Here is a 17659-nt window from a genome sequence, read left to right on the forward strand (position 1 = left end):
AGCCTATAATGATTTTCAAATGCGAAAATGATAACATGACCTAGACAACTCGTAGGTCATGGGAGTACTAAAATAACGAGGCGGCAATGGGCCAGTGGGGGATGTAATGCCAATAAGAAGAAGAAGCTAGTTTTTAGCAGAAGAAGCATATTTTTAATGTAACAAGCCTTTTTTTGTATCTTTATTATGGTTCGTCTCCGAAACCCCCACACAAGCCTCTTATCAGCTTCTAATATTTGTTGGAAACATATAACATCTTGCCAGAAGCGTATTTTTCATATTAGTTTTGAAGGTGAATTTATATCGTTTATAACCTGAGAGCATAGTGACAGCTTATACATAGGAATGTTATATTTTGCAGATCAGTAGAAGTGTTGATAGACATTAGACATATTATTTTAAGTATTACGGTACCATTTTCTTAATTAATTTTTTTCCGGAATTTTAGAACTTCGCTGTTATTTCTAATACAAGTAACATTTATGCATTCAGACACGATGTCGATGTTCAAAGATTTCACGTCTACTCATGTATTATTTATTTTTAATTTTTATTGTCAATCTATTTTCTTGGTTTTGAGCTGTTTATCAAAAATCCCTCGAAAGATATTCCCTCGACACAACCAATCAGACCATCTCCGAATGGTAGCATAGCTTTATTGAAAAAATAAATAAATGGATCACATGACGGTATTTTAATCCGGCAAGGGTGTAATATCGGCAAGGGTGTTTAGTAATTTAGTAATTTGCATTCGATCTAAATGATAGTTTTTCAATAACTCATTCCAAAAGCTGAATTTCACAATGTGTTGTATGGTGGACTTCTAGTGCGAAGGTTTTTCTACAACTCTGCCTAATGGTTCGTTGTTTGAATTCAACTAATAAAGGAGTTATATCGCTAATTGCAGTAACATAAACTAAATTATTGGAATGTTGTTATCATTAAGTCTAAGTTACTGAGACTATAGCTATTTATTGATGTTGTTATCTGTTCTGGCAGGAAAAACAAGCAGAGCTTGTTAAAAAAACCTGCATCTTTTAAACAAAAATTACAACAATGTACATTCAACGAACACTTATCTGTCTAATTGAACATGAAAACTAACGCTAACTATCATTATTCCTAACACTATCAATTCTTTTGAACGAACCACTATTACATGTAAAATCAAAACAATGGGAAAACTTATTGAACGCGGCACAAACTTTATAAATAGGATCGCTTTTTCCATAGTTTGTACGTCTAAAAGGCAATGCAAGAGTGTTGAAAGAACGAAGGTAACGAGAGGGAGCCGACAAATTAATATTGCTTAAAATACTAGGTGCATCAATTTCTCCTAGTATAATCTTTGCAGCGAAAATAGCTTCATATTTTGTACGTCGTGCTGATAGAGTATCCAGATTTAAGAGTAAGCACCGATTTTCATACGGGGGCAAGTTAATAGGGTCATTCCACGGAAGATACGTTAATGCACGGCGAATAAAGCGACGCTGGACAGATTCTACACGCAGACTCCACGTAACATAATAGGAGGACCAAACAATGGACGAGAATTCAAGTATTGAACGAACTAATGAGCAGTAAAGCGAACGAAAACAATATGGATCACGAAATGATTGACAAACTTTTGTGATAAAACCTATTTGACGATTTGCCTTACTAACCATGGAAGTCATATGTTGTATGAAGTTAAGTTTGGAATCGAGTATTACTCCTAAATCCGTTACGGATAAAACTCTCTGCAGGGTTTCGCCATTGAGTTGATAAGAAGCCTCAATATCGATCTGCTTACGTGAGAATGTTATTACCTAACACTTATTGAGGCTAAGGGATTTCAAATAACAAAAAAAAACCTATCGATTACTTCAAATCATGCTTAGTTAGAAGATATCCAAAAATCATAACACAGAATAACACATTTCAATGCTATAAAAAATACTCAAATATATTACCTGTGAGATCTTGAAGCAGCTTTTCATCCCAATGTACAACAAGTGGTCCATTTAGATCAAAATTGCTTTGAAAATTTTGAGTAATCTCTTCGCGATATTCTGCACGGGCCCTTGAGATTGTTTGTCTGCTAACGGTAAAATCGTCTGAAAAATAGATAAAGTTGATAAAGATTTTGTTTTAGTTACAAGATACTATCAATATTATAAAATAAACTCAAGAGAAAGAACAATACAATAAAAGTACTGTTAAGGAGAACTTACCTAAGTTTAGTCCAGCACTTGTTAAAACCGAAGAAATAACATACATTGCATTTCGGTCGCTTAGTCCAAAACGATCTAGGGTGGCAGCTAGTATAGGAGTCATTATTTTTGATTTACTTCGCTCGGAACACGCTCTACTAGAGGAGGGTTTCTCATCTGGAAGCAAGACATAAAAATATTGACATATAGTAGAAGTTACCATCTTATTTGATTATATTCTTACCTCCTCCATCAATAGTAAAAACGCTGGTAGCTGATTGAGATTCCAAGGAAGGCACTGGTTCCGTTGTTGGTTCTTCTTCGATTTTGCCTTTTTTAACTCTCGCAAAGGCAGATCCAGGCCTTCCAACTTCCCTTTGCAGAATAAGGAACTGTTTATCCTTATCGTTTTTAATCAAATTTAATGCATTTCGTCGAGCAATGTCAAACAATCGATCCAAATTATAAATAAAACTAAACTCTTGCTCTTTCTGTTTATCTCCCGCGTGAGAAGATTTTTTGATAATTGCTCGCATTTCGTTAAATAATTTTAGGAGCTTAACAACAGCATTGTAGTGTTGCATTAGAGGAATGCTACGTTTCTCCCAAAAAAATTGAAGTTCAGTTACTACAGTTTTGGCAGCTGGTTTTATACTCAAGTGTTGATTTTTCATTATAAAACGCATCCGACCAAGCACATCACCGTTTGAAGGCAACTTTACACCTCTAAAACTTTCAATTGGGACAACAAGTTCCATACTTAATTCTTCCTTAGATTTTGAATCCATTTTATGTATTCCACTTGCACGATCAAATATGACTTCATAAAAGCAAGAAGCACATTTTTCTTGCAGGACCAGTGGTTTTGGAGATACAACGGTTTGAAGAGTGAAAAATTAGTTACTTTTATTTTAATTGTTAATATAACAAATAGGCCTAATGATTTGTGAGTTACCAATTTATGAAAAATTAAAATTAAAATTAGATCCTACCAAATATAAGGTAATTTTGAGGGATCATATCAAAAATGTTGGAACTGGATGGCTGTATATTTTTATTTGAGGCTAACAAAATAAATGGATGAAGTACTTAATTTATTTCGTGTGTTTACATTCACGCTTCGAAAATTGAACTCTAAACTATAGCATTGGTTTAACTTGACCAAATTTTGAGTTCTTCAATTTATGTCAATTTTGAGTACATTTTTTTAGCGTGTTAGCTCGAAGATAAAACGACGCCAGAAAATTGCGAGATTAAACATCGAACAATATCCCGGATGTGTTTCTCTACTAAAAAAAAAGGAAACGGCCCCCCTTGTCCCCCCTTATTCACCCCATCCCTCTCTAGCTACACTACTGTACAGAGTACGGAAAGTATTTACCAATCGGATAAAAATTCGCGAGATTGCGTGATAATCATGCATTTAATTTCGCGCGGCACCGAATAGGCCTGCATCGCCGCCGCAATGGTCAGTGGTACGTTGCTCTCATTTTAAACACCCCTGGGAGACACGCTCGAAACCCTCGACTTTGGATGCTTATAACTTGGCCAATTTCAAAGGGATTTACATCCGGTCTTCACCAGTCGCTTCCTTATATAAAAAAGGTTCTACATTTTGTCCACAACAGGAATCCGTCGACTACAGTGCCACCTAAAAGCAAAAAACTGAAACGGTTGCGTTTCCCCATATATTTGGATCACTTTTCCCATACAAACTTTGAGCAATTTGCGCACGCCAACCACTGGACCGAATGAGCTGAAGTTTTCAGGGGAGCTTCTGGGACCCCCAAACTGTTATTTAAGGGTGCAAGGTTTGAAATTCAGGATTTCATGCATTTTGGGCCAGTCTAGATGTAGTTCCTGGAACTGTGCAGCAAATACTCGTTAACTAACACTTCCAAAAGTTTCGATGTTGAACAGAGCGACGTAATTCCTCGATAGTTACAAATGTCACAAATGTCACGACGGTCTCCTTTTTTGAAAATAGGAAACATGAATGAAGCTTTCCATTGCTCCGGGAATGTTCCGGACGATAATGACAGGTTGAAAATGTGGCGAAGAGGATCTAACAGCTGACCAATGCATCTTTTCAACACGCATGTTGGTATGCCGTCCGGACCAGGTGAGGAACTGGGTTTTAGTTTTTTCGAAGCTTTTATGATATCTCCATCGCTAACTTGTAGACTATTGAGGCAGACAGTATCTGGGGTGACATCCATAGTTGCTAATTCTAAGTCAGATTCTGACAGGGAGTCATTGGTGAAGACATTGGCAAAACGGTTCGCAAACAGGTTGCATTTATCGAGTGTACCGTCTACTTCGGTAGTTTCGTTGAACATGGAGACTGGGAGACCATTATCCTTCTTCTTGCTGTTTACAAAGGTCCAGAACTTTTTGGGATTTCTGCGAAGCTCAGATTCCGCGTTACGAGTGTACCGATGAAATAGGCGACTACTTTCCTTCCTATAAATGTTACTAATTAAATGGAACTGTTTACGTGTAACAAAACATCTGTTTTTACGGAATTCCCTCAAAGCAGCATTTCTGCGTGATTTTAGACGTAGTAGTTTTGAAGTACTCCATGGAAGGCTACGTTTAGGTTGACATTTTGGAACAATGACTTGGAGAACGTCTGATATCTTAGATGTGTATATGCGAACCGCGTCATTAACGTTGGATGTAGTGATGGTTTCCGACCAGTCGATTTCGGCGATGTCCAAAACCACCCCTGTGGCTACGCCACTGAATTGAACTAATTTGTTTTTTAAATAAAATTCTTTTAATTTCTGCAACACTTCTGTACCAATTCGTGGAAAAACTTTTAACAATAAATTATTCCGCAAAAGTTTCTCGAGAATTTCCAAAATAGTTGCATCTAGAAGAAATTCTTATCTAACTTATTGATGAGTTATTCATAACAGTATTATTGCAAAATTTTCAACCAGAAATTTTGAAGAATTTTCTATTAAAAGCAATTAGAGGAAATGACGGCTTTGGCAGGTTTTGTTCTATTATTAAGGGGTTTTTCTATAACTAATTATGCTCAAATTTTGGCTAAACATTTTGTGCATATCAAAGAATATTGTGGCCAAATTTCATAAAATTTGAGCTTGAGCTTGAGCTTGATTGACTGCTCGTAGTAGCTACTCCATTATGATCAGATCAGCTGTTCTTGCACAGGGAACCAACAGATGTTTGCTTGGTACTAGCACACATCTTCAATGTACAAGTACTGGTGATCTCATTTGTTAGGTCATACTGGCGCCTTCCACGTCAGAATGCAAGTCAATGTAGGGAGGGGGGAGAAAATGATGATGCAATCACTCACCCACTGCAAGCCGAATATACCTTTGCACTTGCCACGAGTTCATGCGGAATTTGTTGGGATTTTTGGGTTACGTTCGAGAGGCAGAGGTCCGTCTTGGTTAACGAGCTGCCAATGTGATAGATAGGAGAAAGCAACTGATGGAATTTCTAATTGGATGTAGGAAACGAGCTCTATAGTTCATTTCCAATTCTAGCAGATTACTGTTAGAATACTCAAGTTGAAGGTAATAGCAATAAATAGTAATAGTAATGGAAACGGTATGGAATCCATTTCCAGTTCTAGCGATTGCTAGAACATGAGAAATATAGAGAAAGATACAAAGTAGGAGAATGGAACGGACCTGGGATTGAACCCACGACCTCCTGCGTATGAGGCAGAAGCAGTATCCATATGACTACCAAGCCCGCTGGCCAAATTTCATAAAATTTTGTACAAAAACCCCCTGACAATAACAAAACATAACCTGCCAAAACCTTGATTTCCCATATTCTAACAAAAAAACTCATAACAAGAGAAGTTTCTAAAAAATTGTCTTTGTATTCTCTATAACTTGACCAGTTGTTTCAATAATATAAAAATAGCAAAAAAGAAAGAGTTCCTGGTACACTGACCCCACAATCATGGCATGGGTCACACACTAATATGAGTCATCTCATGTGGGGTCAGTGTACATGCTTTGAAAAAATATTCTAAAAGGTACCGTCTAAGATTTTTATTTGGATAAGTTTATTATAGGATTCAGTGGCGTAGCCACGGGGGTGGTTTTGGACATAACCCCCCCCCCTCAGAGACAACATTTTTGAAAGGAATTTTTTTTTTCTTAAAAAATATGTTCAGAAAACTCCCCCCAGACCAATTTTCTGGCTACGCCACTGATAGGATTCAACAGGTGTTTCTGGTGAAATGTTATTTGGATATAAAATATTCAGAAAGCCTAATAGATGTCTTTAGAGGATATTTGAAGGCGCATCACAATCATGTCCTAGAGAAAAGCATAAAGGATCCATGGGTATGGTATCCAGTCCTATAGCCTATTTATATTACGAGCCTTATTTCTTGTTAAAGTGGAGAAAGAAAATTGAATATAAGAGCGTAGGCATCAAGTTACTATTTACTCTACATTTAAATAATGGCTATTGCATCATCTAAATAGGCTAATAAATTCTTCGCTTATTATGACCGTAATATTGTTAACGGTTACAAGTTTATTAGAATGATAAACTTTAAGTAAATAGAAGAAAATAATTATTATTTTACATCGTATTAGTCAGATTAAATCCAACACGTAACACGACAATCAAAAAGCGGCAAAAGCAACACGCGAACTTGAAACTCATAAACCAAATCATCCCTCCATTCAACTACAGCACATTTCTCTGTTTGTTTTTATCACACCGTTAATCATTTTTTATCGCTGCCGATTGAGGGGACAGAACGCATTGAGACTCATACCGTATGATAAAGCTCTTTGTTTTTGTACATAGTGCCATTAAGATAGTACCCGGTGCAGTCTCGCAATAAAATATTTACTATTTCTTTTCTAGGAGAGATGTTACGAATAATTCCCCAGAATAATATCGTATTCACGAAATCCGGAAATGAATTGGTTGGGAATGTTGAGATCATCAACATCCACGTGGAACCTGTCACTTACAAGGTAATAATATTTGCTCACACATAAACAATGGCAGTTTTTATGCGTTGATATAGATTGGAGAATACATGTCCGTAAAAACGAAATTACATGTAATTAGTCATTGAACTTTGTTTGAGCGTGAGTTGTTTACGCTGAGAAATTATTTTCATATTATGACATGCATCAATACATGTAATACAAACCTTAACTACTTCACAGATCAAAACGACGGCTCCGGAGAAGTTTCGAGTACGGCCAAGCACTGGGGTTCTATCTCCGGGTGCCAATGTGACGATCAATGTAGTCCTGCAGCATGGTCACCAAATCATCGCCCTGAATCGAGAGAAGTTTTTGGTGATGTGTATGGCGTTCACCAATGATTTGTCGACAAGCTCACAAGACTTGGCCGACTTATGGAAGGTAATTACACCATCATCTTTGCGGACTAAATCACATCTGCCAGAATACCTTTTGCCAGTATAAAATAATTAAATTTCGAGAAAGGGGGAAAGAAGATAGACAACTCTGATTGCATACAATCAATTACAAAGTACAAGACCTAACTCCTGATAACTGAGTTGAGCTTTAGATGTTGTACTCATTGATAAACGCCAATACATCAAGAATGGCAAAATAATTCTAGCTGATGGCTTTTGGCAAAACATAACAGAAATTTTTCAATACATTCTTCAATTGTAGAACACTTCTCCGAGCAGTGCAACGGTTGAGCAACATCGGCTCAAGTGTTCCATGCCTGCCGCCAACATGGAAGAGAGCACTCTGCGGAACGGATTGCCCCTGCATGTCGGAACTGGGGCTGGCGATATTTTCGGTGCCGGTGCTGGATATTCCGGCAGTGGCAGCGACAACCAGCTTTTGCATTTCCAACAGGTCATGGCCCAGCTGAACGAAACGACCCAACGGCTAGAAACGCAAGCAAAACACAATCAGAGGACGCAGATCATAAGCATTTTCGTGTTCTTGTTACTCTCCATAGCCATTGTGTACATTCTGAAGGCTGAGATCAAAAACTCGGTCTCGCAGTATCATTAAAGTTAGGGATAGTGGGATGTAGTGGAACGCATTATCGGGTGGAGTTTTTATGTCTTAAACGATAGCATGCCTAATTTTTCTGTCAGACATATACACCGTGGGCATATTGGCAACCTCTTTTTTCATGTCGCGAACTTCTCTTTCGCAGAACCTTTCATATAGTGTTCCAGATCATATCGAATATGTTTCATCTATTAATATCTGTTCACCACTTGTTTTGTTATTCTGTCCTTATAATTGCATGCTAAGTTTGGTATGGCCCTGTTGATCATTAGTTTTTTTTTGTACAAAATACTTTGAAGGCTTTTAATTTATTATCTTAAGATATTTTTAGTTACTCATTATAATTGTTTAGCGAGTTAGCGGAATGTATCACTTGATATAATATTAAAAAGCCTAGCTCATAGAACAAGATGTGTGTTCAATCGAAAGAAACATCCTTGAAAAGTACCTAGCAATGAGCATTATCCAATAAACCACCCACCCAATAAGCACCCTTAAGTAAATCACAGAATTAATAGAATTTTTAATAGAATTAATAGAATACTTTGCAATAACAGAATAGAATTAGTTTAACCAATTTTAAAATCATATGAAAAGTTCGGTGAACTAGAAAAGTCATTCAAAGCTCTTCCGGCTACCTTTGTTGTTGCATATTCGACAAAAATCTGCCGGTCATTTTATAGTTCTCGCGCTGAGAATCGTAACTAAGGCGTAACTGTATTGATTATTTTTTCTTTATCGATGTTTTCTTTTTAACAATAGGACGAATTGCGGTAGTTTGCAGAAGATTTAATGGTGTGATGAATGATGAGGCAACAATCAAGGTCGTAACATATGATCAAGTTGAGTTATTAACGAAAAATTAAATCGATGAAAAGAAATCGATCAAAGCAGTTACGCCCCTATGATCCCCAACGCGAGAGTCTATTTCTTGAATAAATTAATGTTTATTATTTTATTTTTATTTATTCAAGCTAAAGCCGGAGTGGTAAGTGAAATAATTTTTCTATTCCAATCGATCCATAATTGCTCGTCGCCAATCACGCAGTCTGCCGAAGATTTGCAAATCGTCTTCCACCTGATCAGACCTGATCAATTTGCTCGCTACGCACCTCGCCGTCAGCTGATGAAATTCGTGATTCATTGCATCCACCATATGCCGCCTACCATCTGTACCACACCAATTTGAGTTACGTATCAACGCAGCACTTTTCTTTTGTAGACTCCAGAAGCACTGGCGGCGAAAGAAACTGTTATTAGATGGGGCACCATTAGCTTGCCTTTTAGGACTATACTGCCTGTAATCGCATATTTGTCCCATATGAATAGGAAACCCAGCAAAGATGGGACATATATGCAATTACAGGCAGAATGGCGCGCTTGCGATGAATGATATCCCACCTCTAACTCCTCCAGTAACTCCAAGTGTACTATGGTCTTCCACGAGCATTGTTCAGCTCTAATGTCCGTAAAGGACTACCGATCTACTATGGCCATATTGTTATGCCAGCGAACTCTAATCAATCGAAGCGTCTTGTATATTCCAAAGTACGTACGTGTGTGCTCTTAATTCAAAGAACTCTTTAACCACCTCGATTTTGTCGAAAATCATAAAAACTCGTGGTGGATGGCAAAATCTGTCATCTCTTGAGCTTCTTTCTATCATGCTTTTCTCTTCAACGTGCTGATGACTAGTCCGATCCGCTTAGCTTCCCTCTTCAGGCTTTCTCCATCTCCTGATGGAGTTTCCTGATTTTAATTTTCCTGATTTTAAATATCTACATGATTCAGTAGTGCGCCGATTTTCGACTAAATATTTCAAGCTTAGGTACTTGTTGTGAATTTACGCTCTAGTGGATCTAGCTAGGCCTAAATGTGTGCTGGTAGGTGATTGGAACGCAATCGCACCTAGAAGATGAAAACACCTACTTTGAGGTGGACTGGGTGACCTACAGAATCGCCATATTGATCAAGAAAAATTCAACTGTGGATTGAATTAGTAGATGGTCAGAATAACGATTGGACCTAGTCTTTAAGTAAATGCCAAGTCTGGAGAATGGGTTGATTAATGGCCAGAATAGTCTACAGTCTGTTGGTAGATCATTGGCACTGTTGAAATTGCTTGGACCAATAAAATTAAACTTTTTTTTAAATTTAACTTTAACTTTTTAACTTAACTTTTTTTTAAGTGAGTCAGTCGCCATAATTATTGAAATCTCTCGATGCAGATTCTTGTATTCTATATGCTGTAAGATGAGTGACGTCATTTCAAATTGTACTCATCCTCGTTTGAAGCTAAGCCAATATAGCCAATATAGAAACAAGAGAAAAAATCAAGCTCATATTATCAATGCTCATTGAATATTCAGTATCTTCGCTTTGTCTTTTCATCATTTAAAAAATGTTTGGCTTAAAAGTATCGGAAATGTCACTGGATTATATGCGATCAATTTCGGACCTCAAATAGTTTTTCTGTGTAAAATGAGTTTTTTTTTCTCAAATTCACACAAAATCCCTAAAACTACTTCCGTGTATACGTTTTTTACAGTCTACTATGTGTTTTGCCTTTAGCGGATTGCAAATTCCCTCCTATACAGTTCTCCCCAGAAGCCTGTTCCGTGCTTACCATTTGCATTTCCTCTTCTATCTTTTTTCTTTACTTTCTAATCCGTCAAAAAAAATATGTAATATAAAATGATGGCACAAATTCCCTAAATTGAGGGAAACGTGCCCCCGAGCTGACATTTCGATACCTGTATTAGTTGGGGCCCTGATTAGCCGTGCGGTAAGACGCGCGGCTACAAAGCAAGACCATGCTGAGGGTGGCTGGGTTCGATTCCCGGTACCGGTCTAGGCAATTTTCGGATTGGAAATTGTCTCGACTTCCCTGGGCATAAAAGTATCATCGTGATAGCCTCGTGATATACGAATGCAAAAATGGTAACTTGGCTTAGAAACCTCGCAGTTAATAACTGTGGAAGTGCTGAATGAACACTAAGCTGCAAGGCGGCTCTGTCCCAGTGCAGTGTGGTGATGTAATGCCAGTAAGAAGAAGAATCAGTTATTAACAGAAAAAGGCTTTCCGGATACTAATCAAACAGTTGATTACGGAATCGTTGATTATCGAGGAAATCGTTTGATCGCTTGAATCTGAATCACGTTGAACCAGTGAATTTGAGACAATCTTGATTTCGGCATCCGGAGACGAGCCAGCCTCGGGCTGCAAGTCTCCTAAATAAAGACAAAAAAAATTGATTTCGGTGTTGATGATCCGATTCTAGTCAGCATATCGACTTACACAGTGTCCTGGAACCCAATATAGGTTGACTTGATTGCGACAAGACCATTTTTGGAGTGACTGAATGCATTCCCAAACTTGTTTTTAAGTGCATGTTGCATGACTGTCGGACATTATATGTGCATAATGTGCATTGAGTGTTTGTAATTTCTACGCAAACATGTTACAGAACACTCTAGAATTCCGTGAACTTCCACTACGGATGACCAGCTTTCCATGGGAATCGATATATATCTCATCAGGACCTGTAACTCCCGCTTCTGGTTGTTCAATTTTGAACCGTCAGTCTAAAACGTAATCGATCCTGACCAGGCATTGAAAAAAATCAGATCATGAGTAAAAATCGACTAAATTCATGCCAACTTGATGCTCTACTGCGGCCTAATCGCTGATGCTTTCTAGATCGTTGAAATTTGGCGTTCGTTGATTCAAAGTTCAAAGATCTTCATCGCTCACCAATGGGAGACAACTGATGTAGGATGCTATGATTGAATTAGATCAATGCTCGTCTGCTTCACTCACGCTTTCAATGCCTGATCCTGACCGAAGTATCGGTCCTCCATTCAGCCATGTATTGCGCCCAGGATCAATTACGTTGAACAGTCAATTGAAAATGTATTTTTTCTCCATCCAGTCTTCAATGTTTATTACTAGGGAGCAAGGTTTTCAGAAATCGCCCTCAATAGATAACGAACGGGGTCTCAAGTAGCCTTGCGAGCAAAGGCGTAAAATTCCCAATCCGGAGATGGTGAGTTCAATTCTCGTTCCGGTCTAGGATGTTTTCGGGTTCGAAACTTTCTCGACACCCTGGGCATAGTGTATCCATTGTACTTGTCATACAAGATACATACTCAGCTCATGCTCTACATACTCAGCTCATGGCGGGCATAGAAAAGCTTTCAATGAATAACTGAGGGAATGCTAATAGAATACTAAGTTGGAAAGCAGGCCAAGTTTTTATTGGAATGTAGATCCATTGAAGAATAAGAAGATAACAAACAACGATAAAAGAAAGGCAAAACTGTGCCGAATCATAACTAGAGTCTCTTAATTCTCGAGTAAACATGGATTAGAGCCACAAAAGCTCACGTATAGCATCGATTCAGTGCGACGTATAAAATAGCTGAGTGAGCATGTTTCAATGTACGTCTCATGAGACTCATCTCATGCGCTAGTCCCGCCCAAGCTGTTTTACAAAGGTTCGCAAAAATCTCATCCTTTCTTGTACGCGTACAAAATGTCTGATTATAACAAGCCATGATACCAAATTTATCAAACTTTTATACTAGTGCAACAAAACAGAATCGGATAGGAAAAGAGAAGAGATGATTCTCGCTTTGTTTTCGCTTCTTCTGTGTTGGGGACCGCAAAACTGTGTAGAACCTGTTGAAATGCATCATCAGAACCAGTGCTCCCCGCGTTTGCAGCTTTTTCAAAGAAATTTATCTTGAGGAAAAGCTTTCCGAATCAGTTTTTTATCATGGCAGCTTGTGAAAAAAGTCTCTCGCGGTATGCTACATATCGTATATGTATACAGAGATGGTAAGTTAGAGACTTTTTGGATTCAATTTCTGTTAGGGAGTTTATACTAAAGCTTTTTAAAATGCTAAGATGACCCTTCAGGCGAAGGCCACATTACCAAGTGGTCTTCGCTTAAGGTCACTGCCAAAGAGGTTTGCGGATCTTCTGATACTCAAAGCAATCTTTTCAGCATCTTATTCTACAATATGATGTAGAGGTAGTGTTTAGTGCTTTTGATGGTGTTCTGCTCATTGCACATGTAAATGAGATGGTAGCAAATCGTTGAAGTTTTTCGAGCTTCATCTGAGCATTTTTTTTTCTTTCGTCTCTAGCCATCAAACGAACGAATCATAGGTAATTCTTGGTTTTACTATATCGCTGAATATATCCAATGGATCATTTCCGACTTAAGCCCTTATTACCTTCCAAAAGTTTGTTTACTAATCCACAGAGCATTTGTCGCTTTATTAATAGCGTGTTCTAAATGCTGTTTCCAATAAAGTTTTTTATCAAGAACTACGCCAAGGTATTTTACTGTATTTGACAGTTTCAAACGTGTACCTTGCAATATCATGTTGTTTAGTGTGAATTTCCTTCTGCGCGTAAAAGGTGGTCGTGGGTTCAATTCCAGGCTCGTCCATTTCCTACTTTGTATTTCTATCTTAGTTTTTCTGTGTTTCACGTTCTTCCAAAACGATTCCCACTGTTATAACCTTCCACACAATCCCAAAACCAGAGTTACATTTTTCTCATGCGTACAAAAATGTGCTACTGAGACTCTTACCAAGTTGACTCACAGCACGTATGAATCGAAGTGTACTGAGCAGTCAATGGACGCATAAATTAAAATTTTGAGCGCGCAGTAAATGTGACACATAAGAAAAATCAAGTGCGCGTGCCCGCGCTCGTCGCCTGGTGCTATCTCATGCGCTCCCTTGAATGACCGAAATGTGTTTGGATAATCATACTGGGGACGTATCCATGGTTTTTTGACGCATCCATAAACAAACAGTTTCAAGTTTCGAGTTTCATATGAGGTTCAAGTTGAGAAAACAAATCGTCAAAGCTCATACTTAGCTTTTCCCAGCAAATGTGAAACATTTTCATTGCATCCAGCACGTTCCTCTATTCCTAACCTCTGATATAAAGTGATTTATTGACTACTGGTTCTCAACGAATCACATTCTCCATTATAGATTCTGACATGGATCCTTGAACCGACAAATGCCTCTGGAGGTTGAACAGAAGCCATGGAACTGAATGAACATTAACGGAAATGGAACAGAAGCACGACGAACATGCAGGGCATTGTAATATTCAAATATTCCTGCAACAGGTGCTGCATCGTGGACATTTTCGGCGGAAGTTTATCGATACAATCCCAGTCGGATATGTTTCCACTAATCGACCTTCCAGGTGGCGCAGATTTCCGCGATGCGATCAATAAAACTTGTAGAAGTTTCCAATATTTTAACGTTATATTCACTCAATAAAGGGGTGATTTAACTGTGCCGTCCATTTTTTTAGACCCCCCTTGGCGCGCTTTTTTATACCGAGTATGTGCACTGTCACAAAATCTTAGACCCCCTCCTCTCCTTCAAACTATGGACGTCGTTGTTGAATGCCCCCAAGGATTAAAAATAATTAACGTAAAAGAACATCTGTTAGCTTGTGGATTATCAGGATTTTTCGAGACCAAAAATACTTTTTTCTTAATTATGGAAAAACTTCTTCAAATGAGATCTACGTTATCTAGGATTTTTACGATAGCTTCCATCAAAACTGTTCAATAAACTCTTACAACTCTGCAAATGAAATCATCACAGTACCTATACTGCCGTCATACGCATATTTGTCCCATGTTTGCTGGGATTCCCTATATACATGCGACAGTTATGCGTATAACGGCAGTATATATAGTTACACATGAGCCAGCCTGCAGTACCGCACCATCAGCACTTTGGGTGGCATCGACCCAATCATGCCACCGCCAACGTCAGCAGAACTGATCCATTGGACTTCGACCCATAGCGATGCGCCGAGTCAGCAGTTAACATTATTAAATATCACCGATCGACCAGCGATACGGTTCAATTAGTTAGTGCAAGTAGTAGAGAGTGGTTCGTTCTAGGATAATAATCATTTAGTATATTTATGTTGAATTAATAATTAGTGAATAAAAGTTTTTTTAAGAGACCCCGAGGTCTAAACACTTTATTATATATGAGTACATATTTCAAATGCGAAAATATTGACGGTTTCATCCCATCCAGTGCCTGCGCGGTTCTCAAGTGTTTTTGAAGCGCATCAAAGCATTTTTCTTGCCTCTGTTTATTTTTCCTTGCGCTCCGACACAAGGGTCACTAAGCGATCACCTCATGCGACGAGCGCATGAGACGGATCGCATGCGCCGCACATGAGGTACATAGCAACTAGAAGGAGACGCGTGAATTTGAAGCTCATCACCTACTTTGTTCGTATGAGAAAGTTGAAATCGCGTTGCAGGCACCTCCAACTGAAGCACGTGCACAGTAACTCTGCCCAAAACCTCCCGTGGCACCTATGAGAGGTCGTAGAGTTCTCTGCATCTTTCTTAAGTAGGTGTCCAACTAACCATCCTTCCCCATCCTCAGCATTCGCAAGGACGTGGCCAGGACAGATCTCGATTATTGGAGAGTGTAATGCTTCCATCTAAGAGATAGTGATTGGTCCCAAATCAATATCTGTGGTAAAGGATGAAAGCGATGCTACTATCATACAATAGTCTTGGCTTGTACCACCTACGAATTTGTGCGAATTGCTCAATGCTAATGCTAATGCTAATGCTAATTTCCTTCTGCACGTAAAAGGTACAATAGTTGTTTTAGAAGGATAATACTTTTCTATCGCACCACGTGGAGACACAATTTAAAGCAGTTTGCGTTGGCGATAATATCTTTGTATTTTCCTCGAAATCTAGAACGCAAAATATGCGCATGGCCTCTAGGGGCCGGTATGGGTATCATGGGTTGTTATTCGTTTCGTACCAAACGTAATAGGAGATCGTCAGCTGCGTTCTAGCAAAAATTCCGCTTGAGGGCCTTCCTAAATATTTTAACAACAGCCGCTACACCTGACGGTATAATTGCAATATTTCCGTTATCAGGCGACAGGTGGTGTTGCTGTGTGTTTGTATCAATGTAATATTGCATATACACTAGTGACATCTGCTGTTCGATATCGTAAGCTTTCAATGTTCCTTCCACACACACGAGGTGGAAAACAGTCTTGAAGAAATTGAAAGTATAAAGCTAGAATTTAGTATGGAGGTACAATGAAATCTCTTTTATTGTTTAGAACTGTAAAACAAGTCGTGGGAACAAAAAATCTAAAAATTATTTGTTGCTTTTTGACCTAGGTTCCATATTGATGCGATGCGTAGTTAATGAGAACGGATGATTTGTCCATACAAGGAAATTCATTTTACTTTAAATGTTGTGGCGCCATCTTGTTCAAACAGCACCTTTGTCTTTGCCTTATTGATTTGGTAGACAGAAGCTCTGAAATCCGGAATGGTTTGGAGAGCCTAGAACATCTGTAGAAATATTGCCGGCATTCATGATTCGTCATCTATGAAATAGGAGAAAAAACAGCAAAAAATCGTTCATACGCGATATTCGTGTACAATTTTCGTCTATATAAAAGTAACCAACTGACGATCCTTTCTCCAGCCGATCAACAATCTGAGGTCAGACTCGAAAATTCATGAGGTGACGGTATATAAACATTAGACCTCTTCATGTTTTCAAAAAGTATCAAAAATTCAACCGGTCAGCCCAGAATCACAATTCTTATGCTAAAATAAGTCTCCTGTCAAATTTTCAGCTAATTCGGATAAAAGTTCGAGGTGGCTCAAGTCGATTTAGTGTTTTTGGGCTATTTTCAATTTTGGAAAACATCTAACAAGAGATATAAACGTCGAAAACTATCGCAACAACTTCTATACGAAAGCTGTTGGTGTGCTCTACAAGTCTTGTGAACATAGCGATTCGTTCCGTTCACGTTTTGTCCATGTTAAAGTGATTTTCAAGCTATTAAGTGCATAAAATACTGTTTCCCCCAAAAGTCGTTGTTCTACAAAATTCTTGAATTCACGGCAAATGATTGCTAATTTATTATATTATTATTCCTCTTTTTTCCCTGGAAATTTGAATGAATATCAAGATGTGACATCACATAATAATTGATTATTGCATTTTTAGAACAGAACCTATTATTTTAGCAGTCTTTATGTAACAGAAAGCAAAACTAATCCTTTCTTTTGGAAGAAAGCCAGAATAACCGAAAATTGACATAGGACTTTTATACGAATTTGGGTAGTACATAAGGAGCATGGAAAAATGTTTTCCGTGTATACATTGAATTTGTTCATATGTGTGCACTGCATTTGCCGCCTACTGATTAGGGATCATTAATCTATTACGTTATATTCAACAATCATTTAAAAAAAATCATACCATAAAACTTTTCTTAACTATTTTTCTAATATAGGGGAACGGTTCGCCACTTCATCTCATAGCTCCTATTTCCATCCCATCAAAAACAAAGCAATGGAAAGGAATTTTGTTTGTTTATTATTTTTGTGATTT

The 17659-nt window shown here is 38.1% G+C and overlaps 1 protein-coding gene across 7 annotated transcripts in view; it reads left to right on the forward strand.

Moving 5' to 3' along the window:
- LOC134211191 (motile sperm domain-containing protein 2-like) overlaps nt 1-8621 on the forward strand; it is a 103297-nt gene extending 94676 nt beyond the window's left edge. For all 7 annotated transcript variants that reach the window (XM_062687865.1, XM_062687864.1, XM_062687869.1 and 4 more), the window contains exons 7-9: nt 7065-7177; nt 7376-7576; nt 7856-8621. In XM_062687865.1, the coding sequence (XP_062543849.1) occupies nt 7065-7177; nt 7376-7576; nt 7856-8209 (668 nt within the window). In that variant the 3' untranslated portion in view covers nt 8210-8621. The remainder of the gene's footprint in view (nt 1-7064; nt 7178-7375; nt 7577-7855) is intronic.
- The last annotated feature ends 9038 nt before the right edge of the window (nt 8622-17659 follow it).

Source organism: Armigeres subalbatus, chromosome 2 (genome assembly GCF_024139115.2).
Source record: "Armigeres subalbatus isolate Guangzhou_Male chromosome 2, GZ_Asu_2, whole genome shotgun sequence".
Taxonomy (NCBI): domain Eukaryota; kingdom Metazoa; phylum Arthropoda; class Insecta; order Diptera; family Culicidae; genus Armigeres; species Armigeres subalbatus.